The sequence below is a fragment of the Coregonus lavaretus genome (genome assembly GCF_964263955.1).
Source record: "Coregonus lavaretus genome assembly, chromosome: 8".
Lineage (NCBI taxonomy): Eukaryota > Metazoa > Chordata > Actinopteri > Salmoniformes > Salmonidae > Coregonus > Coregonus lavaretus.
The window spans coordinates 35,745,243-35,772,073 of NC_139995.1; the positions used below are offsets into that span (position 1 = coordinate 35,745,243).

Genomic DNA, 26,831 nt, shown 5'->3' on the forward strand with positions numbered 1-26,831 from the left:
GGTTGTTATCGCTGTATACAGTGAAGGTCGGAGCATAGTACAAATAATCATGGAACTTATCAGTGATTGCCCATTTTAGAGCTAGAAATTCTAGCTTGCCAGAGTGGTAGTGATAGTTCTTCTCAGCTGCTGTTAAGGTTCGAGAGCCATAAGCAATGACCCTAAGCTTCCCATTTTGCTCTTGATAAAGAACTGCTCCCAAGCCTTGGTGTGACGCATCAGTGTGTACAACAAATGGCTGAGTGAAGTCAGGGAAACCTAAGACTGGTGGGTGAAGCAGACACTCAATCAGCTGTTCAAGTGCCTGTTGATGCTGGTCAGTCCACAGGATTGGCTTGTTTGAGGGCACCACATGACTTACTTTCTTTGTTTTTGCTTTCCGTGGGTGGTCAGGTATTTTCTCTGAATCTGCTTTCAGGAGGTCATACAGACAGCTGGCCCTCCTAGAAAAGTCTTTGATGTACTGTCTGTAGTAAGTGAGTAAACCAAGCATTTTTCTGAGCTGGCCCACAGTCTGTGGTCTGATCTCTTTCAATGCTCTTACTGCTTCAAAATCGGCTGGGTCAACTTTGCTGCCGTCTGCAGACACTATTCTGCCCAAATAACGGACCTGGGGTTTAAAGAGATCACACTTACTTGGCTTGAGTTTGATGCCATACTCTCTGAGACGCTGCAAAACCTTTTGCACATCATTCACATGGCTGTCGAAAGTTTTACTGAAAACTAGCGTGTCGTCCAGATAAGGAATGCAGATGTTGTCCCGGAGCCCTTCCAAACATTCCTCCATACAACGCTGAAAAGCTGCAGGAGCGTTCATGAGGCCGAATGGCATACGTATCCACTCATAGAGTCCCCATGGGGTCACAAATGCTGTCAGTGATCTGCTTTCTTCAGAGATGAACCCTTGGTGATATGCTTTTCCCTGATCTAAAAGGGAGAACCAGGAATTATCACCTAAACTGTCCATGATGTCCTGGACCCGAGGGATGGGCTGGCGGTCGGGATGTGTCTTTCTGTTCAGGTCTCTGTAATCTATACACAACCGGAGGGTCCCGTCCTTCTTCCTAACGCACACGACAGGTGAAGAATATGAAGAGTTTGACTTCCTAACCCAACCCTGGGCTATGACGTCATGAAGGTAACCCTTCATCTCCTGATACAGTGGCCTGGGCACTGACATGTATGTGCGCTTGACTGGTTCAGAGTCCTTTAGAGAAATAGTCATTTTCAATCGTTCAATGCAGCCAATGTCATTGTCTGATCTGGAGAAGGAGTGACACTCTTCTCTAAGCATTTTCCTAACAAGCTCTCTCTGTTCTTCGGTTAGGTGACTTAAACCTACTGGTGGATCCCACTGTTCAGTAGCAGTACATGGGGTCTGAATACTGGTGTGATTCACTGTGGCTGGGGTGACAGCTTTTTCAAAGACTTGGGCAGGTAACACAGTCATAATGGTTTGTACTGTACCGATTATGGTGCGTCCTAGCAGGGCAATGTCATGGTCAGTGGGGTTAGAGACATCAAGCATGACAACTGGAAAAACACCTTTCTTAACTCTGACTAGTGTGTCAAAGAACTCAAGTTCATCTGGCCACTGCGGGTTCAGGTCTGGCTGGAAAAGCATTGTCATGTCGTCTTTGAAAGGCTGGGAAGCTACACGGCACTCAATCTGAATGCTACTGTGTTTTGGTACAGCAACCTTCTCTTTCTTGGTTTTCACTGCGTATTCATCTGTCTGTTCTGCGCTAACAGCCTGTATAAAAGCCCTCACCTTATTTCTTTTGAGGCTTGGGAAAGCTTTTTTCACTGTACTGTACCGTTTAGTCTTTTCGGTCATTGTCAGGATGTGCTCAATAACATTGAAACCTATGATGGGATGAGATAGGTGACAGCCTTTCATTACCAGCACTGGGATGATCAGTTCCTTTGTTTGGTCAGTTTCAGAGGCTAGCCGAAAAGTTGTTTCAATCCATCCCAGGTACGGCATTTCAGTCCCATTTGCTGCCGTCAATCTTAGATCATCAGGTGAGTCCAGAATTTCTGAAACATCCCTCAGCCTTGCGTTTGGGAGAGATTCCGCTTTCCATCGTTCATCAATGACCGATACCTGAGAGCCTGTGTCCCATAGGGCTTGGAGGTGGTGGCGATTGAGGTGACACTCAACAAGGCACTGTCTACCGACTAGCGAGGTGACCTTATGGGGGTGGCAACCTTGAGCTAGGGATGGTAAAGAGTGGGCATTTTCTTCTGTACAGGAAAGCTTTTCACAGGTAGAGTCAATTTTTAGGTGAGTGCATTTTTCCTTATGTTGGTTTTGACATATTTTGGAACAGTACAGTGTCTCTTTACATGATGAACATTGTTTCAGGTTCTCAAATGAATCTTCTCTGGCACAATTTGCACATTTCTGGGACTTTTTGGTAGCTACGGTTAACACTTGTCCCTCAGCGGTAACCCTTCCCCGTTTAAAGGGGCCTCTTTGGATGGTCTGACTCCCCGGATTTTACATCCAGCTTGAAAATGTTCTCCACTCCCACATCGGAAGCAGTGTGTGCAGCGTGCATCTGTTCTGGCCTGCTGGCAGACAAAACACCTCCTTGGAGCTTGAGCAGAGCGGTTGGTATACAGGTTAGGTGCATATTGATACTGCACAGGGTCAGGTGCTTGGGGCTGACTGTAGTTGCTGTAATACTGCTGCTGGGAAACAGGTGGCTGGGGGTCCCTATCTGGCCTCCTAACTGGAAGTGGGGCATGGGCATAAGGCGATGACTGAAACATAGGCTGCTGTAATGTCTCCTTAATCTGAGCAATCTCTGCACTGAGACCTTTTAGGGAAGCTACACCTGTCTTAAGTTCAGCTAACTCTGTTAACAGTTCTGCGGGTATCTTAGCTTTGGCTTCCTTCACAGGACACTTTGCAGATGGCGTATCTTCTAACTGGACTACACTTACGGTTGTAGCAGGCTGTGGGGCATTAAAACGCTTTTTGTTTCGTCTTTCTATCTCATTAGCACAAGCAATGTTAAGCTTCTCTAGCAAAACCTCATCTGATGTTTCGCTATCAAGCAGGAGAGGCTGCATGTCTATCCTGATACTGTCACTCTGGAGACCTGTAAGGACTGTGTGTAAACACATGCGCTGGACTAGAGCAGGGTCATACTTAAGCCCTGATTCTGACTCCTGGGACGCAAATAGTACTTTCTGCCTCAAATCTAAGACGCGCATCAGGAAGCTTTGAGGGGTCTCCTTGCTATGCTGTGCTTCTGAAGCTAGCTGTTTGTAAAGCTCTGTTGCACTCTTCTCTTGGAAGTGGGAACGCAGGATGCATCTAAGTGTGGGAATAGTTAGCTGGGGTTTACCTTCCAAGTAGCTGCATAGCTGTGAGCCTGGAGAAATAGCCCTGATTACTGCGTCTACTATTTCTACCTCAGGATAGCCTCTGTTAAGTCCATTCTCAATCTGATGGGCAAGGCTGGAAAAAGTCAGTTTATCTTTCTGGCCCGGTTCACCTATCTGACCAGACATTTTTAACTCTTTGCGCCAGTATGAGCCGGGCGGTGCACTGGGTGAGAGCTGCATGCTCCTCTGAAGATGGGCAGGGGGTTGGGGCTGGCGCAGAGAATCACTGGCTTTGTCTGCAGTACTCTGCTCAGTTCCCACCCCTTGTTGTGGGGTTACAGTTCTCAGTCCCTCGATTATGTGATGTGTTCTGGCTGTTTCAATATCATGGTCAGTTTGCCCTGTCTTGCTATCTATGCCACTGATCATCTCTGTCATTTTGTCTTTAAGTAACAATAATTCCGACATGCCGCCATCTTCTAACTCTGCAACTTCCTCTCTTTCAAGGAACATCATAATGTGAGTCATCAGTGATATGCGGGATTTGTCTTGAACATCTCTTCTCTGTTCGCCTGATATGTCAAGGAAATCACATACGTCTAGTAACTTGTCTTTAGTCAGGGTGTGCAATTCTCCTACTACCTCTTCTTGTAGTTCTTCCAAGGCGGTTGTCATGTTGACAGGACAGGAGGAACCTTTACTGTGCAGGAGTTGACTCTGAATTAGATGGTCCTTACTGTCTCTGATGGTCTCTCAACGGCCTCAGTTGACACGTACTTAACCCCCAACTTCCAGCTCCCCTCGAACAGCAACACTTTCCTCACTGCAGCCTGCCTGGGTTGTTATGTAGGGATTTAGCTGGCTCGGAATTCAGCGACCAGGATGTGGAAGCCGGACATCTGAGCAGCAATCTCAGCGGAGCCTCCAAAATGTTACGCCCCTGAAAAAGGGGAGAAATAATCACGAAAGTGATGCAGTTATGTTTCCTCACTGAAAACTTTAGTATAATGCTTTTACAAAAATACCACATTTTACAGAACAACAGATCTACAGGAACCAGAGTTTTGTAGGGTACAAAGCTTATTCAAGTCACAACAGCATAAACTGTAATTCACTAAAACATATACAAATGTTTCAATATAACTGTCAAACACAAAGTAGCTTTAGCTCAGTAACCCATAACTACATTTATCAACCATGTCAACAAAGTATTCGAAACACATTATACAAATAACCCCAAATATATTATTAACAGCGCACATGCTCATTCACAATTAGCATAAAATGGCAGCTACTCTCAGTACGAAGCTATTCTTCGCTGCAACCAAGCAGGTTTCACTCACACACGCACCTAATAACTCTCTTCAACTTAACTCTAACTTACTCAAGATGTTACTAACACATACCTTAAACTCTCTTGACATGTTAGCAAGTTATTACATTCAAATTAACTCGTTTTATATCAATAACGTACCTGAAAAAGGGGAGAAATAATCACGAAAGTGATGCAGTTATGTTTCCTCACTGAAAACTTTAGTATAATGAGGAAAAAAGACCGCGATTTCCCCAGGAAGTTGGGTAGAGACCAGAGCAATCGATCTCAGGCTCATAGATTAAGAGCATTTAGTAGATCACAGATTAACACTTTTACCCTTAAATTAGGCACCACAAAATAAAGTAGTCAATATAACGTTTACACATTCCTCTTACAATATTTACCCTTTGTACACTTGACGGATTTTAACACAATTATGAATTTTATCAATCTCTATGAACTAGTACTGGATGCATGATCTTTTTAACCTTAGATATTTTAAGATCCTTACATACCATGAACTTACTAATACTTTTTAGTGTATAACAGGCTATGAATATGTCCTTTAACCTGTCACAAGTGCAGGCAGGGGAGTGGCATATTTGCTCTACGTAACTCTAAACTCATAAAATCCCACGCATGCGTAGTTCATTCACCAATGCGATTTCAGAGTGAGAAGAGCTCCCAAGCAGCTCTCTCCAAGCTAAACAACATAAAGTAGACAGACCAGCTGTCCCTCCATTATTTCCAACACAGACAAACAGTAACACTTAACAAAACTCCCAAACCAACACAGAACATAGAACACAAATCCTACTTCGAAGTTTCTTATCTTCACTTATCCTAATCTGCAGATTTATAGTTATTTTCTTATCCATTACAAAACATCTCTATACACTCTTAAAATCCTCCCTGTATGCTCATAGTCTTTTAACAGTTATTAAACGTTCTCTTTTTGTAGAGACTCATAAGATTTTAACCTTAACTTCCTCCCAGGGGGCTCATAGTTTTTTAACAATTATTAACGTTCTCGCTAATGGAGACTCATAAGATTTTAACCTTAACTAACATATTTCCTTACAAAAAACTAAAACCTCTGTTGTCATAGCCTTAGTCGACACACAGCAGAGACCTCCCCTTTTTTTCACACACGCACAGGCTCTCTTTTCTCACACACACACAATTCAAGAGGAATGTATCCGTTCCTACGGTCCTCTAAAGCATGCTACCGTCGTTCCTTATTTCTCATAGTTCCTTCCTAAATTTCTGCTACCTAGAGTTTGCAGATATTCAATGAGAGGTTACATCGAACATATACCTCGTCAACTATATGTCGAGGGGTAACTTACAAATGAATGTATTTACCACAAACTCCAGTTCCCAGAACTGACCTTAAAAATCAACCTAGTGAGTTTTCAGGATTTTCGGCCCATCCTAATGATCGCCTCGTTTGAGGGCTTCCGTAGATCAACGACGTCCTAATTAGTATACATTTTTCCTTAGTTCCTGGCCTTATTCCTTCATTCTATTCTTTTTCAATTTTATTCAAGCCAAATATCCCTGTGCCCAGTGTTATCAATTCCTATAGACACTCCCCCCTGTTTGCGTTGTTTTCAACGCAAACAAATTTAGAACGGATTCTCATCACACAGCAAATAACAGCAAAGCGCACACGCAAGTTTTTAACGGTGCAGTCATTCAACGCACACACACGGACACACGAACTGACCAGTGCCCAAAGTGGTGAGAAAACTCACCCTTATCTGCCGGACTCTGGAGCGAGTGTCAGCCCGGCACCCATGATGCAACGTTGAAACAGACGCAACACGTCCAAAATACCTCGTCGCCATTAATGTAGTGTCGAGATAACGATGCTGAGATGCTGTGAAAACAAGAAATCTGCTGACACTGTCCTTGATTATAATGGTTTATTACATCAAAGATTTCAGCGTCAATTTACAGACTCCTGCAGACATCTGGAGAACAACTGACCCAATCTCTAATATGTTATATTCTCCCCGTCCTTTGTTTCAACCATGGTATTTATAATATGTAACATGATATGGGTGGTTTTCCCATAAACCAATCCCAGGCCTTCACATAACAGACTTCCTCTGTTTTAGGGGGCCCCTATAGTAATGCTTTCCAGATGCTTCCGCAAGCGGAGTCAACTTCCTCTAACACACCATTTGCAAACGTCAGCAAAGTCATAAACTGTTTAGACACTACACTACATAAAGGAATAGATACTAATGCTCAAGTGTCCCCCTCCCCCAGTACTTTTATAGTCATTTTTCACGTGGATTTCCACTCACCTTCTTCCTGTTCAGGCTGTTCTGTAGCGACAACAGGGGTCCTGACATACCTGTAACAAAATAATACAGCTTTAGGGACCATTTATCAAATGGTGACAAACACAAACTGTTTTGTGGCCTTCTTGCCAATAGGAAATCTTCTTTGATTTTGTGTAATGTTCAAATTAAAAGAACATACTACTATACTGATACCTAGATGGGGTAGTCTGTATTTAAAACGTGAACATAAACATTTCATTTTAGTCATTTAGCAGACGCTCTTATCCAGAGCGACTTACAGTTAGTGAGTGCATACATTTTTCATACTGGCCCCCCGTGGGAATCGAACCCACAACCCTGGCGTTGCAAGCACCATGCTCTACCATCTGAGCTACAGGAGGCTACATGAATGCCCTGCTCTCACCTTCCTGCCGTAGAGTGTACACCATGGTCCCCAACCTGGCATTCTTCTCAACTGTGCTCTCCCGCTCTGCCACCCTGCTTTTCCTCCGTCTGGCTGCCTGAGCCTGCCTCCCCTGCTCCTCCCCCTTGCTCTCCTCCGAGTGATCATCATCATCATCATCATCTTCCTCATCTTGGCCCATGGGTTCTTCTGTTAGACCGCCATTGAGGTCAGCCAGGAACTCTTCTTCAGTCTAACAGATTACACACAAATACTTTGACTTTCTTCAGTCATTATAGTGGTGTTACTTTTATGACATTTCTAGACTGCCAACTTATTCTATACTGCACACCCTATACAATAAGAGACAAAACATTTGAAATAAATTCCCCTCACCATTGCAATTCTGGAGCTCTTCCCCAGAGCGTTAGGGTTGCGGCGTCTCTTCTTGTGGAGTTCCCATCGGTCGGAGACCAGGCCCATGCTAAGCAGCTTCTCCACCAGGCGGGCGCAGGACCGTTTAGCCGTCACCTTCTTCAGGATGTTCCCCAGCACGTCTACGGAAATATAACAACCACTCAAAACTGGGTTCAAATACTATCTGAATTCAAAATACTTTAGCTGGGCTTGATTGAGCTTGCCCGGCACAATGGAACCAATAGAATGAGTGCAAAACGGCAAACTGAAAGATTTCAAATAGTAATTTAACCCAGGTCTGCAACCATTATCCCAACGGAGACGAAGAATACTGCAACCCTTATCACTATGGTAACATGGTATAGCATGGGAATCAAGGGCACCTTCAAAACGTACCATCCGAATCTCTGAACTCCTCAAACAGCATCTGTAGCTCTCGTCCTCTGTCCACAGGACGATACGAGTGCCTTTCCTTCAGGGAGGTCAGATCAGAGGCTACAGGTCAGGTTTTGTCCTTTCAATACTCTAACTAGTACTGACATGTAAACAGTATGTTACATCCAGACATTAATATAGAATCTCTATGGTAAAAGCTAGCAGGTTACAGGATGTAGCCTAGATATGATGGCCCCCAGACAGACACCGACTGACCTCTGTTTCTTCAGGTCTTTGACACTGTCCATCAGCCCCATCGCCACCAACTGGGCCACCACCTGCCGACGCTGACGGGTGGTGTTGCTAAGCAACGGCAGCAGAGTCTCCACAACGTCTGGCACTGTGATAGAGCGAAAGTCAAAAGTTCAGGGACAGAATATGGGACAAGCGTTCATGAGCATAGCTATGTATGGAATGGTTACACTATAAAACACCAGTTAGATGAAAGGATTGGTGATAAAAGCACAGGAAATGAAAAATGAGTGGTGCCGTTTGTTTACCTTCAGAGTCGCGGTGCTCCTCGTTGAGTGTACACAGCTCATCCTCTTCCTCTGGCGTCCATTTTGCTTTCTTCTTGGACCCCTCTCTGAGACGAACATGAGAACAATAAATTACTTTTAAAAATGGAAACCTTGAAAAGCACATAGTAAATGCGCACGCACACACACTTATTTAATTGACACCCAGGCACATACACACACCCTTCTCCAGGCTTGCTGTAGCCATCTGTCATCTCACGTACAGCTCCCACATTCTTCCAGAAGAGCAGCTCTACATAGGCCTTGTTGTTTTTGGCTGCTAGGGAAAAGAATCGGTTCAGCACAAACTTAGCAAAGGTCACCAGCTCCTGTAGGAGGAAGAGAAAAAACATTGGAACATGTAATTGTATTATAATCCATGTGCCTGGGTTAACCCCCTAGAGTCGATGTCCCTATGTAAATCGAATTAGCATAATAAAAAAATCCCCATCAAAATCCATCTGTTTAAGCTAGAGATCTGTTTGTTTGCATGGGCTCAATCAACCGCATCCGCCAATGGCGGCTTTCCGCATCTGCGGTGGAAGGTGGCCGAGCTACAGTGGTGTTTTACAGACCATGAGACATCCCAAAAATCTGTCTTCTCACAAAAACATCTGTAGCGTCCGAACAGTTTGGGCTACACACTGATATGACCCCTCACTGATATGACTAACGAACACGTACGTGTCGGTTGTTTTGCGTTAGGACGCCCACAAGCCTCGTCTGAAGGTAGCCCGGTACCAGTTGTAAAAACATTTATGGAAGCATACACCGAGTATACAAAACATTAAGAACACCTTCATAATATTGAGTTGCACCTTGGAGCCTATATTTGTTGGGGCATGGACTCTACAAGGTGTCGAAAGCGTTCCACAGGGATGCTGGCCCATGTTGACTTCAATGCTTCACACAGTTGTGTGAAGTTGGTTGAATGTCATTTGGGTGGTGGATACAAACGAGAAACTTAAGTGTGAAAAACCTGGCAGTGTTGCAGTTTGACACACTCAAACCGGTGCGCCTGGCACGTACTACCCCGTTCAAAGGCACTTAAATCTTTTGTCTTGCCCATTCAGCCTCTGAATGGCACACATACACAATCCATGTCTCAATTGTGTCAAGGCTTAAAAATCCTTCTTTAAATCAGTCTCCTCCCCTTCATCTACACTGATTGAAGTGGATTTAACAGGTGAAATTAATAAGGGATCATAGCTGTCACCTGCATTCACCTGGTCAGTTTAATGGAAAGAGCATAAGCATGTTCCTAATGTTTTGTACACTCCCGTGTTTATGGAAGTAGTGTAGTGCCAATAAAAAGGGGTTTAAATGTGACTAGTTTGTATGTCGCACATCACTACTTCACAGGAGCGGCCGTGTATATCCCCCCTCAAGCCGATACCACGACAGCCCTCAAAGAACTTCACTGGACTTTATGCAAACTGGAAACCACATATCCTGAGGCTGTATTTATCGTAGCTGGGGATTTTAACAAAGCAAATTTGAGGACTAGGCTGCCAAAGTTCTATCAACATATCGACTGTTGTACTCGGGCTGCTAAAATTCTCGACCATTGCTATTCGAACTTCCGGGATGGTTATAAGGCCCTCCCCCGCCCTCCTTTCGGCAAATCTGACCATAACTCCATTTTGTTCCTCCCTTCCTATAGGCAGAAACTCAAAACAGGAAGTACCCGTGCTAAGGACTATTCAACGCTGGTCTGACCAATCGGAATCCATGCTCTACCAACTGAGCTACACAGGGCCACGGTCAACCTGCTCCCAAAACAGCTCAATAGGGTTGAGATCCAGTGACTGTGCTGGCCACTCCATTATAGACAGAATACCAGCTGACTGCTTCTTCCCTAAATAGTTATTGCATAGTTTGGAGCTGTGCTTTGGGTCATTGTCCTGTTGTAGAAGGAAATTGGCTCCAATCAAGCGCCGTTCACAGGGTATGGCACGGCGTTGCAAAATGGAGTGATAGCCTTCCTTCTTCAAGATCCCTTTTACCCTGTACAAATCGCCCACTTTACCACCACCAAAGCACCCCCAGACCATCACATTGCCTCCACCATGCTTGACAGATGGCATCAAGCACTCCTCCAGCATCTTTTCATTTGGTCTGCGTCACAAATGTTCTTCTTTGTGATCCGAACACCTCAAACTTCGATTCGTCTGTCCATAACACTTTTTTCCAATCTTCCCCTGTCCAATGTCTGTGTTCTTTTGCCCATCTTAATCTTTTATTTTTATTGGCCAGTCTGAGATATGGCTTTTTCTTTGCAACTCTGCCTAGAAGGTCAGCATCCCGGAGTCGCCTCTTCACTGTTGACGTTGCAACTGGTGTTTTGCGGGTACTATTTAATGAAGCTGCCAGTTGAGGACCTGTGAGTCGTCTGTTTCTCAAACTAGACACTAATGTATTTGTCCTCTTGCTCAGTTGTGCACCGGGGCCTCCCACTCCTCTTTATATTCTGGTTAGAGCCAGTTTGCGCTGTTCTGTGAAGAGAGTAGTACACAGCGTTGTACGAGATCTTCAGTTTCTTGGTAATTTCTCGCATGGAATAGCCTTCATTCTCAGAACAAGAATAGACTGACAAGTTTCAGAAGAAAGTTCTTTGTTTCTGGCCATTTTCATTCTGTAATCGAACCCACAATTGCTGATGCTCCAGATACTCAACTAGTGTCAAGGCGGCCAGTTGTATTGCTTCTTTACTCAGCACAACAGTTTTCAGCTGTGCTAACATAATTTCAAAAGGGTTTTCTAATGATCAATTAGCCTTTTAAAATGATAAACTTGGATTAGCAAACACAACATGCCATTGGAACACAGGACTGATGGTTGCTGATAATGGGCCTCTGTACGCCTATGTAGATATTACATTAAAAATCAGCCGTTTCCAGCTACAATAGCCATTTACAACATTAACAATGTCTACACTGTATTTCTGATCAATTTGATGTTATTTTAATGGACAACAAAATTGTCCCCCAAACTTAAGTGACCCCAAACTTTTGAACGGTAGTGTATGTATATATTCTTAATTCCATTTCTTACTTAGATTTGTGTGTATTGGGTATATGTTGTGAAATTGTTAGATATGACTTGTTAGATACTACTGCACTGTCGGAGCTAGAAGCACAAGCATTTCGTTACACCCGCAATAACATCTGAACACCTGTATGTGACAAATAAAATTTGATTTGAATGTAAACATTTATTTTTTATCAAAATGCATTTTTTGGCAGAAATGCCTTCTGGGACATGTGAACTCCCATGTGCCTTAATAACAAACTTGTATTCCATCCATAAATACGAATACAATTGGTAAATTACGAGCCTAGTTGGTTTAGCCACGGAAAAAGACAGGAACCTTCCCGCTAGCCATGATTGGGTGAGATAATGGATGGGCTGGACATGCCGGGAGATGAGTTTGGATTGGTCTGCCATGTAGCATGTTTCTGTTTTCTCAACAACATTGATGCCCTGAATTTAGCAGGCGCTATCGACAGATCAGTTGGAAAAAGTGATGGTGTCACGTTCGTTGAATGACGGAACAGACCAAGGCGCAGCGTGATATACGTACATGTTTATTAAACTTAATAAACACACGACAAAACAATAAACGAAACGAAACGTGAAGTCCTAAGGTAGATACACAACCAACCATAACCGGAACAAGATCCCACAACTAGACAGTGTCAATAGGCTGCTTAAGTATGGTCCCCAATCAGAGACAACGAGCGACAGCTGCCTCTGATTGGGAACCACACCGGCCAACATAGAACTAGACATACTAGATCCTCATACATAGAACAAACACAACAAGGAATATACACACCCTGACTCAACATATAAGCGTCCCCTGATTCAGGGCGTGACAGTGTACCCCCCCCCCCCCCCCAAAGGTGCGGACTCCGACCGCACAACATAAACATAACATGGTAGGGGCCGAGTGGGCATTCCGCCTCGGAGGCGGATCCGGCTCGGGGCGTGACGACCTCTCACTCTCCGCCTCCCTGTTGCGCCCCTGGTCTGGTCTAGACCTCAGTGCGTTGCTTCCCCTCTCCTTCCTCCCACGATTCGCCAGGCCCTGTCTGGACCCTGGTGTGGGAGACCCCGAACCTGGAGAGGGGCTGACGTCATGGTCTGGACTGGAGCCACTGACCGGAGCCAGACTAGGCACCGGTGGAGCGGACTGCTTTGGCTCCGGAGTGGAGCCGCTGACCGGAGCTGGATCAGGCACCGGTGGAGCGGACTTCTCTGGCTCCGGAGTGGAGCCGCTGACCGGAGCTGGATCAGGCACCGGTGGAGCGGACTGCTCTGGCTCCGGAGTGGAGCAGCTGACCGGTGCCGGACCAGGCACCGGTGCAACGGGCACGGGCCGTGCCGGACTGGACAAACGCACCACTGGTCTGGTGCGAGGAGCAGGCACGGGCCGGACTAGGAACACGCACCACTGGCTTGGTGCGAGGAGCAGGAACGGGCCGGGCCGGACTGGCGACGCGCACCACTGGCTTGGTGCGAGGAGCAGGAACGGGCCGGGCCGGACTGGCGACGCGCACCACTGGCTTGGTGCGAGGAGCAGGAACGGGCCGGACCGGACTGTGAAGGCGGACTGGAGGTCTGGAGCGGAGAGCTGGCACAACCCATCCTGGCTGGCTGCCCACTTTCGCACTACACGTGCGGGGCGCTGGCACAGGACGCACTGGGCTGTGCACGCGCACTGGCGATACAGTTTGTAGAACTGGCGCAGGATATGCGGGACCGAGGAGGCATACCAGAGGCCAGGAGCGTTGAGCCGGCACACCCCGTCCTGGCTGGATGCCCATCTTCGCACGGCACGTGCGTGGTGCAAGCACAGGACGTACAGGACTGCCGGCGCACTGGCGACACAGTATGTAGCTCCGCATAACACGGAGCTTGCCCAGTCATACGCCTCTTCGCGTGAGTACGGGGAGTTGGCTCTGCTCTAACCCTAGGCTCCGCCAACCACCCCGTGTGCCCCCCAAAATTTTTTTCTTGGGGCTGCTTCTCTGGCTTCCTCCTCGACCGGCCTCCTCCGTGTTGCCGTTGCTCCTCTCCTGCCTGGGCATCTACCTTAGCCCATGGTCCTTTCCCCGTAAATATCTCCTCCCATGACCACAAATTGGCCACCTGTGACATGGCCATCCGCTCCGCCTGGGCACGCTGCTTGGTCCTCGTTTGGTGGGATCTTCTGTCACGTTCGTTGAATGACGGGACAGACCAAGGCGCAGCGTGATATACGTACATGTTTATTAAACTTAATAAACACACGACAAAACAATAAACGAAACGTGAAGTCCTAAGGTAGATACACAACCAACCTTAACAAGATCCCACAACTAGACAGTGCCAATAGGCTGCTTAAGTATGGTCCCCAATCAGAGACAACGAGCGACAGCCGCCTCTGATTGAGAACCACACCGGCCAACATAGAACTAGACATACTAGATCCTCATACATAGAACAAGCACAACAAGGAATATACACACCCTGACTCAAAATATAAGCGTCCCCTGAGTCAGGGCGTGACAGATGGGCTACTTTCTCCACACACCACGGTCAGTGTGAACCGGAGTGACTTGACAACGCTGGCCAAACAAGATGTAGCTACAAACAAAACTGAGTTAAATGGTTCCAGTCTGCCGTGAAGCGTTCATCTATGTATACGGGTAAGAGTATAGCTACTTTTTCAGATATACGTTTCTAATTGTCAGAAAGTCATTTTTATTGCAAGTTAAAGCGTACTGTTAGTTAGCTAGCAAACGTTACGTGTATGATCTGTGTAGTAATATTATTCTAATCAGAAATCCATTTGCATTGCTAGTTATAGCCTAATGTTAGCTAGCTAACATTGAACCTTGTTAGCTTTAGCTACCTGCAGATTCATACTACAGCTATGACAATGTTTGTATTGGTAGTAGTATGAGTTGGGATTATGCCGGTTCATTGTTTAGCTAGTTACCTAGCTAGCTACATGTCTAAACAAAAAGACTCCACTTCGGCCGGATTATTACATGACCCATCAAATTAGCCAGGTGTGTCTGGGGGTGATTACGGCCATCTATTGTATTTCATGAACATGTGTACATGTCTAGACAATAGTGACCCATCCACTTAGCTAGATGTGGCTGGGGGGTGGTTATAGCATTTCCTTCACATGACCCATCAATTAAGACAAGTGTGTCGGGTTAGCGTCATATAATAATGATACAAATACTTTATCTGGACACTTTATGTTTTGATATTGCTACTATGCAAGAAAAGGATAAGGCTGTAACGTAACAAAATGTGGAAAAAGTCAAGGGGACTGAAAACTTTCCGAATGCACTGTACCATACCGTCTCTACTTTTATGCAATGTAAAAGACACCATTTCAAATTTTGCTACATAAGACCGAATCGAGGCGGTCGGTATAAGACAGACACTTTAAAACAAACTTCCTTTTTATTTATTTCCATGTATGAATCTGTTATTCAATGTGTTTCTATGGGCTAATAGCAGTAAGGCCAAATTCAATGTTTCATCAAATAATTTGTTAATATTTGTTTCGATACCTAAAGGTGTCCTAAAATTCTAAATCAAATCGCTAAATGATCCTTGGTATGACCATCTTAAAACAATTCCATATGTTAGCTTAGTAGAACCCCCCCTGGCTTAGACGTAAGGATTAAAGGATTTTTCACCCAAAGGGGCTTGATATCAATTAATATAATTTCAGTTACATGCAAGTATCTCAGGTAAGGATTCAGACCTTCATTAACATAAAGACACGTCTTCACAGCTGGTCCGCTTGCTTTACAAATGAATTTTGTCTTCACAGTTCAATAATCAACATCAAAACAGCATCACAAGAAGTCCATTCCTCCCCTATTTGTGAGATTACACTAGAAAGCTCCCAGAGTGGCACCCATCTAACCCAGTGTCTTGATGTGGTTCAGGGTCTTATTCATTAGGCAGCAAATGGGAAAAAACTGACTGAAACAGGGAGGGCATACCTGAACGTGTCCATTAAACACTTGCTTTGGTTTACCTTTGCAAAACATTTTGCTACGGTGTGCCCTAATAAATAGAACCCTGGTGTACCTTACAGGGTCTCCCAGGATCTTGTTAAAGAGGCAAAAGACAGAGAGCTGGAAGAGCAGGGCGTCCATCTTGAGGTCGAGGCCAGGCAGTGCAGCATGCGCGTGATGCAGTGGTTGGTGTGGGGGGAGTTCTGGGAGTAGAACCAGAGCAGGAGCAGGTAGGGACGCACAATGTTGGGGTTGGCAAACCTGGCAGGCGGGGCACATTGGACAGTGAAGAGTTAAAACGGTCAGTGATATCAGAGGCCCAATGTAGTTGGGGGCTTATTTATTATAGTTTTAACACGTTATGATTTATTATGATTTTTTCCCAGTTCTTCACATTCAGGACACTGACACGGAGGCCCTGATGATGCAAATCTGAGATCAAGCGTAAACACTGAATTTGTGTCCCTCACCTCTTGATGAAATCCAGAAAGTTGAACTCCGTCTCAGACACTCGTACAGACTCCAGCTCTTCATCCTCCTCCATCCCAGGTTCAGGGGGAGGGGGCCCTGGAAACAAAACAAAGTGTCTCTTCATGGAGAGTATGTGCATCAGCCCAGCATGAACAAATAAAAACGGGTTCTCGTCATCTACCTCATTTTAGTACAAATGAATGTATCTGCTACTGTACATATGTCAGATTAAATCATATTGATCCCATGTTTTATAAAGTACCACAGACAGACGTATGAAAAATGTATGCACTCACTAACTGTAAGTCGCTCTGGATAAGAGCGTCTGCTAAAAAAAAAAAAAAGACTAAAATGACAGACACTCACTGGGCAGGTTGGCTAAGAGGATCTGTTTGAGGAGCTCCAGTTCCTCCTCTGGCTCCACATCAGCTGAACCAAACACATCTCCCTCTGGCCAGACCTCCCTGTGAACAGAAATATATAGAGACACAATTATGACAACCATACCTTTTGTGATTGCAAAGTCAAATGGCCCAAAAAGTAGGCTCAGATCAAGATGCTGTTTTGACCATTGGTGGATCGACCCACGTGGATCTAGGGCACTTTGAGTTTAAGAAAAGTACATTCAAATAAAATAAAAAAGTATTAGTGTTCAATAGCTAATGCATCTACAGTATCCCAAAAGAAGTCTATGGGAGCAGAGTCAGATTGAGTGCGACTGACCTGACGGCTCGTAGCAGGCCCAGAGCCTCAGGGCCCAGTCTGTTGAACAGGGCATCCTGGACACGCACCATGGCCTCAGTCCTCTGCTCCTCCAGGGGAGTGTCTGACACAGCGTTAAACGGCACAGCGCCCTCTGTCAGAGCCTCCGACAACTGCAGCCACACAGATAGGGAGACCCAGATTTAGCACTCGTACACATGCTGACAGCAACACAATAGGGCTGCATCTCAATAGATGACAGTCTTCCTCTACTTGTCTTATGTCCTTCATCTGCGATGATCTGATCTACACATACAATAGGGGAAAGCAATATGGTATTTGGTTATTTGATGTCACCGGCTCAGATCTTTCAGACCAGTCAATATTATGAAGGAAACGAGACAAGGAGAGGAATCCACTTTAGACTACTGAGATGCACCCATGAACTCTTCCCTAGCTGTCTGTTAACAGTCTAACACTACAAGGTGAAGCCATGAGGGCAGCCATGAAACAACCTGGCTCAGCAAATAGAATGGGCCCCCTGCAGTCTGGTGGAGAGTAGACAAGAAAAGCTAGCTGCACCACATGTTAACTGTCCCCTGGCTGTCCCTAAGGCTGATCCACAACAATGACCTTAAAGCCGGTGACCCTCAGCTCCTCTGTCACAGCCCTCCAGGTCTCCTCCAGGGCCTCGGGGGTGGTCTCTGCTGCAGTCAGATTCTTTCGGCCCTTAGACTTCTTACGCTTCGCACGTTTCTTCTGCAGGAGGAGGGAAGCAGAAGAAGCGTTATTCATTAACTATCTAGGGACAAAGGGTTGAGCTGTCAATTGATGTTCGTATGTTCAGGTCAACAACAATCTGTTTTCAGAAACATACATCTTTGGCAAAAGATAGTTTCGCAACTTCGCTATGTGATTAACTATTCCCCCTAATTCCTTCAGCCCATCACCCCTCTAGGGCCCCCTATCTGTCTGTGAATAGAGATTGAGGCTCACCTGCACCACCAGGTTGTTGCGTCCCTTGCAGAAACGCTCCAGCATGCGCAGGAAGAGGTGGGTGGACTCCACCAGGTCCCTGAGGAAGGAACACGGCTGCTTGGTCTCAAACTTCCTCAGCAGAGTCAAGAAGATCTCCCTGTACTCCATCAGGTAGAATATGTTACCTAGAGGGAGAGACAAAGGATTTAGATGTTTAGTTTAGAAAAAGAATGAAAGAGAAAACAAAGAGGAGATTAAACAAGAAAAGAGGAGAAGAAGGGAGAGGAGTCTCACTCTTGATGACGTTGGCGCCCTGTCTGATGTTCTCATCTCAGGAGTGGTCCCTCGTTCACCGTCAGCAGCAGCTCCTGGTACGCCTTCAGAGCCAGGTGCATCCTGGTAGAAAAATGGTATTTCTTACGTTCAAAACCAAAGATATACAGATATTTATAAGCTATCCTCCATGTGGGCCCCAAATGGTCCATTATGATAACATTCCAGTTAGACTTCAAACTTTTGGTGCCAACATGGTGCCCTTAAAACAATAACCCTGTTTGCCACACCCACCTATGGGTCCAGGACGTGGCCTCCTTGCGGTCGGTGAGCATCATCTCGTAGTAGTTGGTGATGTTGCACTCGATGAAGTGGAAGGCACGGATGGACATGGTCTCGGAGACCAGGTCGGCACGGAAACAGTTGCCGTGATTGAAGGCCATGAAGAAGCTGATGGCCCAGAGGTAGTAGGTCTCATCGTGCTGCTGCGCCTGTTCCCTGATCAGCCCCTCCTGTGGAACCAGATAGAAAGACCAGGGGTGCTTTCAGTTCGCTTGAACGTTTGCGGAACGGTTTGTACTGAACGACATGTTTCCCCAAAACGTTCTTGTACGTTCTTGAACAGACTTGGAGATACCATTGCTCCATTCGATGGGTGTGCTGGTGTGGGGCTTGAAGCAATGAGTGGCGTATTTAAAAAGCAGCGGAGCGTTTTGAACCCACATCCCAACCCCTCCCCATTTTTCAACTGGTCGTTTAGTACAGCACCGTTTCCGTTCAATTTAACTTTCTATTGCGTGTTTATGTACTGAACGCAGCCCAGCTGTCAGTGCTGTGGCAAACTGCACTTAGATCAGATCAATTTGCATAGATAGGCCTGAGAGTCTGCAATGTGATTGCTGTGGCTAAACAGGCCTCAAACCACAAGGGCTTTAGTCAATCAAAATGTGGTAACTGAGTTTCTGGGATAAAGTCAAAAAACAACATTTTCAAAATCCAAACATGCCTTCTAGCTATGCAGGAAGAATGTTGCTTTTGGCTGGGCCAGGAAACCCAGTAAATCTATTGAACTGGATCCACAGTGTTACACAGCATTTATTGTTCTTTGTTCTTTTCAATCTTTCAAAATTAGAGTCAGTGTGTGAGTCCCAACAATCTTTACTTTCTCCCTGAAGTGTACACTTGTTCACTTCCCTTCAATAAAAAAAAATATATACTCCCTCTAGCCCATTCCAACATTAATACAATGATTTTAAATTTGTAAGTAATGAACGAGTAGCACACTTCAGGAGGAAGGAGAGATTATTGGGACGCACCCCCTGTCTTGAACATCATGAGGCATCATCCAGTGTGATAGTATTTTTTTGAGTCATCATTAGGTGTTGTGACCCATTCTCCTCACCTTGACCAGGTACATGAGGCGGTTGTAGCAGTTCTCCAGAAAGTCCACACAGAACTCGCGCAGGAATAGGCGCACGTTTAGGGCTGAGCAGCTTTTGCCCTCCGTGTCCCGAGCGTGCAGCTTTCGCTTGGGCACACGTCTCACCGCCTTGCCTTCATCGTGTGTGTAGTTCTTGAACTAGGAGAAAAACACCAAAGATATGTAACAAGGAGGACAACGAGTTACGACAGATTCAACTGCTTGACATTTCAGCTTGTTTTTTCCATTCGTTAAAATAGCTTTGACCTTTGTTTATTTTTGCTTTAAATGCCAACTCCCTGGTAATACGATTTTGGGGCATGGCTCCAGAATTTGACACTCACGTTGTGAAGGCCTCGGTGGTAGATCACGTCTTTCTCTCCGATGGACCTGAGTCCCTGAACCACGTAGGAGCCTCCAAAGCGAGAGTGTCTAAGGAGAGGAAAAGGCATCAGACAATACAAAAGCATGCAAATCACAGGGGTTTTCACCTGGCTTCTCTCTAGAGAATATCTTGTTCTCTTTAACTGCTCTGAGGTCAGTTTGTTTATTCAAATCTACCTCTGCTCTGAGATCAGTGTAGTTACCTGGTTCCTCTCTGGAGGGTGCGGCTGAGTTTCTCCGCCTGCTCTTTCTGTCGTAGCACCTCCAGCTCCTGAACATCTCTCTGTTTCTCCTGAGTTGAACGAGCCTGACCCGCACTCACCAGGAGCTCAGGCGTCTGCAGGGAGGTAGAACATAGAATTAGAATCAATAGAATGGACACTTTCACTAAAAAAGTCATTCTGTGGGCTGTGTATGGGCAGCCATATTGGGTGAAGCAGAAGCTGGAATGTTTGATTAATTCATTCTCAGCCTTTTTGATGCATGCAATTACACGGACAGGTACCTAGTCCTAGATCAGCTACCCTACTCAGATATGTTATGAATATGGGCCCAGGTGTGTTTCTCTCAGGTCTCACCTGGTCTCTGAACATGAGGGAAATGACCTCCAACACATGCATGGTCCACTGCTGCTCGCTCTGCGCAGAGACCAGGAACTTGATCAGGTCGTCCAGACCACTTATGTGGATGGCCCACAGCAGCTTGTCATGCACACTGGCATCATCGTCCACGTTCTACATTGACTCCCGAGTGGTGCAGTGGTCTAAGGCACTGCATCGCAGTGCTAGCTGTGCCACTAGAGATCCTGGTTCGAGTCCAGGCTCTGTCGCAGCCGGCCGCAACCGGGAGACCCATGGGCGGCGCACAATTGGTCCAGCGTTGTCCAAGGTAGGGGAGGGTTTGGCCGGCAGGGATGTGGGTTTGTTTCCCACAGGGGCCAAGTATGAAAAAATAAAATAAAAAATAAACGTATGCATTCACTAACTGTAAGTCGCTCTGGATAAGAGCGTCTGCTAAATGACTAAAATGTAAATGTAATACCAGAGGAGAAAGGAGGGCGGAGGCAGAAAGGATAGAAGATGGAGGAGATAGGGAGAGAAAAAGCGGTGAGAGAGGAAAAGAGGAGAGGCAAGAGAAAGACAGAGGGGGGAGTAGGGAAGGGTAGTAAAATAGACAAGACAACAAGAAAGACAATACAGTGAGTGATTGAGATGATTCAACATGGCAGACATTGAGTGTTGCTCTGATGAGCGAGCCATGGTAATGGACCAAGGCTAAAAACCTCAGCAGGAACTGCTGCTTGGGAATGGGAATTTACTGAATGGGGTCACAGCATAACCGGACACAGTGAACTCTGACCTTCTCCTCGTAGGAGTCAGCGGGGACATGCAGTACATTCCTCTCTATCAGCAGGTTGTCCTCCTCCTGCCTCTGCTCCCAGTCCTGAGAGGGAGAGAGAGAATTATTTAACACACGGCCAATGCTTCTCTCTCTTTTTTTGAAAATTTGTGGAGGACTCCATTCTGTGGTGTGTTGGTCTGAAAGTGCAACACTCACCAGTTTCAGCAGATTGTACAGGGTTTCACTCAGAACTCCAAACACCTTCTCATTGGCAAAGGCCTGAGGAGAGGGAGAGACATAGGGAGAACAGTCAATCATACTGCTCATACCGTAGTCCTCCACTCTTCCCCCCTAGAGTGGGCTCAAATAGATAATCATTACACTGTGTGCACAATTATTAGGCAAGTTGTATGTTTGAGGATTAATTTTATTATTGAACAACTACTCAACCTATTCAAACCTGAATATTTAAGAAAGTAAGTGAGGTTTTGGCTTTCTTTGGATAATATCTATGTGTGCACAATTATTGGGCAACTATTAGTGTGCACAATTATTATGCAACTAAATGAAAAACAAAAAGTTCCATCTCACTTGTTTATTTTCATCTGTTAAAGTGAGAATAATAAACTCAAAATTTACAAATAAACATTTCTGACATTTCAACAACAACAAAAAATCAGTGACCAATATAGCCACCCTTCTTTTCAACCACAGCCTCCCAGACACTGGTCAGAGAGGTGTACTGTTTTCCTTCACCGTAAATCGACCGTTTAAGAAGGGACCACAAGTTCTCAATAAGGTTTAGGTCAGGTGAGAAAGGGGACCATGTCATTATTCTTTCATCTTTAAGGCCTTTACTGGCTAGCCACGCAGTGGAGTACTTCGACGCATGCAATTGAGCATTGTCCTGCATAAAAATCATGGTCTTCTTGAAAGATGCAGACTTTTTCCTGTACCACTGCTTGAAGAAAGTGTCTTCTAAAAACTGGCAGTAGGTTTGGGAGTTGAGTTTGAGTCCATCTTCAACCCGAAAAGGTCCAACTAGCTCATCTTTAATACCAGCCCATACCAGTACCCCACCTCCACCTTGCTGGCGTCTGAGTCGAAGTGGAGCTCCGTGCCCGTTACTGATCCAGCCACGGGCCCATCCATCTGGTCCGTCAAGAGTCACTCTCATCTCATCAGTCCATAAAACCTTTGAAAAATCTGTCTTCAGATATTTCTTGGCCCAGTCTTGATGTTTCAACTTATGTGTCTTGTTCAGTGGTGGTCGGGTTTCTGGCCATGTCTCTGAGCACTGAACACCTTGTACTTCTGGGCACTCCAGGTAGGTTGTAGTTCTGGAATATGACAGCACTGGAGGATAATGGGTTCCTGGTAGCTTCACGTTTGATTCTTCTCAAATCTTTGGCAGTTAATTTGCGTCTTTTTATATCAACACGGTTCTTGCGACCCTGCTGACTATTTGCAACAAAACGTTTGATGGTTCTGTGATCACGCCCCAATATCTTAGCAATTTCAAGAGTGCTGCATCCCTCTGAAATACTTTGTACAATTTTTGACTTTTCAAAGTCAGTTAAATCTCTTTTTTGGCCCATTTTGCCTGAGGAAAAGAAGCTGCCTAATAATTATACACACCTTGATATAGGGTGTTGATCTCCTTAGGCCACACCCACCCTCATTACACAAATACACATCACCTGATATGCTTAAATCCAATAAGCATTCCAGTTTATACAGCTTGGAGTTGGGAAATATGCATAATAATGATGATATGGTCAAAATACTGACTTGCCTAATAATTGTGCACACAGTGTACAGAGGACGTGTCCCAAATGGCACCCTATTCCCTATATATGGGCACTACTTTTGACCAAGGCCCATAGGGCTCTGGTAAAAAGTAGTGCACTATAAAGGGAATATGTTGCCATTTGGGACACAAACATAGTGGCACCACTCCTACCTCCTTATAGGCCTGTAAATAGGACACCACTTGCAGGAAGTGGTCTGACAGTGGGGTCATCTGGGACTTTACCGAAGCAGAGCAGAGCAGGTTGGGTAAGGTTGACCATGAGCCTGTGGGGGAAACAGAGAGACAGCATTAGAACCACACTCCAACCAAAATACAACCCCACAGGATCCAATATCCAACATCCATCCAGGCTTCTTACAATTTGTTTAGGGATGAACTACATATACAGTGAGGGAAAAAAGTATTTGATCCCCTGCTGATTCTGTACGTTTGCCCACTGACAAAGACATGATCAGTCTATAATTTTAATGGTAGGTTTATTTGAACAGTGAGAAACAGAATAACAACAACAAAATCCAGAAAAACGCATGTCAAAAATGTTATAAATTGATTTGCATTTTAATGAGGGAAATAAGTATTTGACCCCTCTGCAAAACATGACTTAGTACTTGGTGGAAAAACCCTTGTTGGCAATCACAGAGGTCAGACGTTTCTTGTAGTTGGCCACCAGGTTTGCACACATCTCAGGAGGGTTTTGTTCCACTCCTCTTTGCAGATCTTCTCCAAGTCATTAAGGTTTCGAGGCTGATGTTTGGCAACTCGAACCTTCAGCTCCCTCCACAGATTTTCTATGGGATTAAGGTCTGGAGACTGGCTAGGCCACTCCAGGACCTTAATGTGCTTCTTCTTGAGCCACTCCTTTGTTGCCTTGGCCGTGTGTTTTGGATCATTGTCATGCTGGAATACCCATCCACGACCCATTTTCAATGCCCTGGCTGAGGGAAGGAGGTTCTCACCCAAGATTTGACGGTACATGGCCCCGTCCATCGTCCCTTTGATGCGGTAAAGTTGTCCTGTCCCCTTAGCAGAAAAACACCCCCAAAGCTTAATGTTTCCACCTCCATGTTTGACGGTGGGGATGGTGTTCTTGGGGTCAGGCAGCATTCCTCCTTCTCCAAACACGGCGAGTTGAGTTGATGCCAAAGAGCTCCATTTTGGTCTCATCTGACCACAATACTTTCACCCAGTTCTCCTCTGAATCATTCAGATGTTCATTGGCAAACTTCAGACGGCCCTGTATATGTGCTTTCTTGAGCAGGGGGACCTTGCGGGCGCTGCAGGATTTCAGTCCTTCATGGAGTAGTGTGTTACCAATTGTTTTCTTGGTGACTATGGTCCCAGCTGCTTTAAGATCATTGACAAGATCCTCCCGTGTAGTTCTGGGCTGATTCCTCACCGTTCTCATGATCATTGCAACTCCACGAGGTGAGATCTTGCATGGAGCCCCAGGCCGAGGGAGATTGACATTTCTTTTGTGTTTCTTCCATTTGCGAATAATCGCACCAACTGTTGTCACCTTCTCACCAAGCTGCTTGCCGATGGTCTTGTAGCCCATTCCAGCCTTGTGTAGGTCTACAATCTTGTCCTTGACATCCTTGGAGAGCTCTTTGGTCTTGGCCATGGTGGAGAGTTTGGAATCTGATTGATTGATTGCTTCTGTGGACAGGTGTCTTTTATACAGGTAACAAGCTGAGATTAGGAGCACTCCCTTTAAGAGTGTGCTCCTAATCTCAGCTCGTTACCTGTATAAAAGACACCTGGGAGCCAGAAATCTTTCTGATTGAGAGGGGGTCAAATACTTATTTCCCTCATTAAAATGCAAATCAATTTATAACATTTTTTACATGCGTTTTTCTGGATTTTTTTGTTGTTATTCTGTCTCTCACTGTTACATTTACATTTTAGTCATTTAGCAGACGCTCTTATCCAGAGCGACTTACAGTTAGTGAATACATATTTTTTTATACTGGCCCCCCGTGGGAATCAAACCCACAACCCTGGCGTTGCAAACGCCATGCTCTATCAACGGAGCTACATCCCTGCCGGCCATTCCCTCCCCTACCCTGGACGACGCTGGGCCAATTGTGCGCCGCCCATGAGTCTCCCGGTCGCGGCCGGCTGCGACAGAGCCTGGATTCGAACCAGGATCTCTAGTGGCACAGTTAGCACTGCGATGCAGTGCCTTAGACCACTGCGCCACTCAGGAGTACCTACCATTAAAATTATAGACTGATCATTTCTTTGTCAGTGGGCAAACGTACAAAATCAGCAGGGGATCAAAAACTTTTTTCCCTCACTGTACACAAGTTAAGTCCTCCATTTTCTAGCCAAGTGTCCCTGTAGGCCTGTACTGAGGCTGTGTAGTGTACCTGATGCAGGCGTCAAACAGGGCCTTGTCCTGGCTATGCTGGGTGATGATGGGCAGCAGGTCGTTCTGGAGGATCTGGCCCGCCCCCAGCTGATGACGGGTGTCCCACGTGTCATCCTCATGCCGCATGTACCGGATCAGGTCCTTCACACTCTCTACAGGGGACACACACAGGGTCAGAGGTTGCACATGCAGTGTGCATAACAGCCCTGTACAGGATTTACATTATTTATTTAGTGCAGTTAGGCCTAGCTCAGATTAATACAAGTAAGTTAAGTTGATTTGATAGTAAATATACTGTAAATCCTCCCTAAACACAGTACTTCACTTCAAGTCTGGGTCCTAGTACACATTACTACCTTCAGCACTGTGTTTATAGCACAGCAAGTGTTGTTAGCCAACGTGTGTAGTAGCTCACCTAGACAGTCAGGTACTTTGTGGTAGGTGTCTCCCTCCAGGTAACCCAGGGCACTGCATGTTGTCAAAAGCTCACAGTTCATCATGTACAAGTCCATATAGCACTAGCCTGCCAGCAGGAGAGGCGGTGCTCAATCTGACAGACTGCAACCAGGAAATGGAAAAAGAGACATTTATAATGAGGTGGGGAAGAAGTCTTTTAATATAGTTCTGGAAAGACTAAAAGTAAAAAACTAATATAAATAACTATAGATGAATATAGTATACCATAAAAACAAGTACTGTATGAGAGAAATTATAGGCTTGTTGGCTAATAATCAGAGCTGAGGTCTTCAGACGTCAGCTCATAGGCCGTTCAAACCTGTAGGAGACAAAGAGAGTGAGACATTGTTATATGGCCTTTACCAGCACTAGCAACAATTTACATCAAATGTTATTACAAAGTCACAAGGAATAATCAAGATAAGTACTAGTGATTTTAGATTTTGTTTATTGGGAATTAACACAGCCCAGAATTTTTTTGGTATCTCATTAACCAATAACTGAGCAACAAGTCTGGAATTGCAATCAAATTTTTTCAGCACTAAAAAATATGCTGTATTGTCACATACACCGGCTAGATGCAGTAAAATGTGTTGTTTTACAGGGTAAGCCATAGTAGAACAGCGCCCCTGGAGCAAATTAGGGTTAAGTGCCTTGTTCACGGTCACAGACTTCTCCCCATTTCAGCTCGGGTATACGAACCAGCGACGTTTCGCTTACTGGCCCAACACTCTAACTGCTAGGCTACCTGCCATTCTAGTTGTCACGCCCTGGCTCTGGGGACTCTTATATGTTGAGCCAGGGTGTGGATTTTCTATGTGTTATTTTCTATGTTTTGTTCTAGTTCGTGTATTTCTATGTTGGCCA

The 26,831-nt window shown here is 45.4% G+C and overlaps 1 protein-coding gene across 1 annotated transcript in view; it reads right to left on the reverse strand.

The window, feature by feature from the left end:
* The window catches only part of timeless (timeless circadian clock), a gene marked incomplete at both ends in the record, with an annotated part of 38,430 nt that extends 12,410 nt beyond the window's left edge, over positions 1-26,020 (reverse strand). The window contains 28 exon segments of the mRNA XM_084167643.1: positions 637-927; positions 7,373-7,604; positions 7,748-7,908; positions 8,165-8,206; positions 8,209-8,240; positions 8,420-8,543; positions 8,704-8,789; positions 8,905-9,050; positions 15,834-15,907; positions 15,910-16,016; positions 16,226-16,322; positions 16,593-16,690; positions 16,950-17,101; positions 17,562-17,687; positions 17,925-18,091; positions 18,201-18,238; positions 18,240-18,302; positions 18,474-18,691; positions 19,582-19,758; positions 19,944-20,031; positions 20,187-20,320; positions 20,562-20,717; positions 21,343-21,426; positions 21,541-21,603; positions 23,288-23,330; positions 23,332-23,400; positions 25,507-25,660; positions 25,924-26,020. Of these exon segments, the coding sequence (XP_084023769.1) occupies positions 637-927; positions 7,373-7,604; positions 7,748-7,908; positions 8,165-8,206; positions 8,209-8,240; positions 8,420-8,543; positions 8,704-8,789; positions 8,905-9,050; positions 15,834-15,907; positions 15,910-16,016; positions 16,226-16,322; positions 16,593-16,690; positions 16,950-17,101; positions 17,562-17,687; positions 17,925-18,091; positions 18,201-18,238; positions 18,240-18,302; positions 18,474-18,691; positions 19,582-19,758; positions 19,944-20,031; positions 20,187-20,320; positions 20,562-20,717; positions 21,343-21,426; positions 21,541-21,603; positions 23,288-23,330; positions 23,332-23,400; positions 25,507-25,660; positions 25,924-26,020 (3,319 nt within the window).
* Between the last annotated feature and the right edge of the window lie 811 nt (positions 26,021-26,831).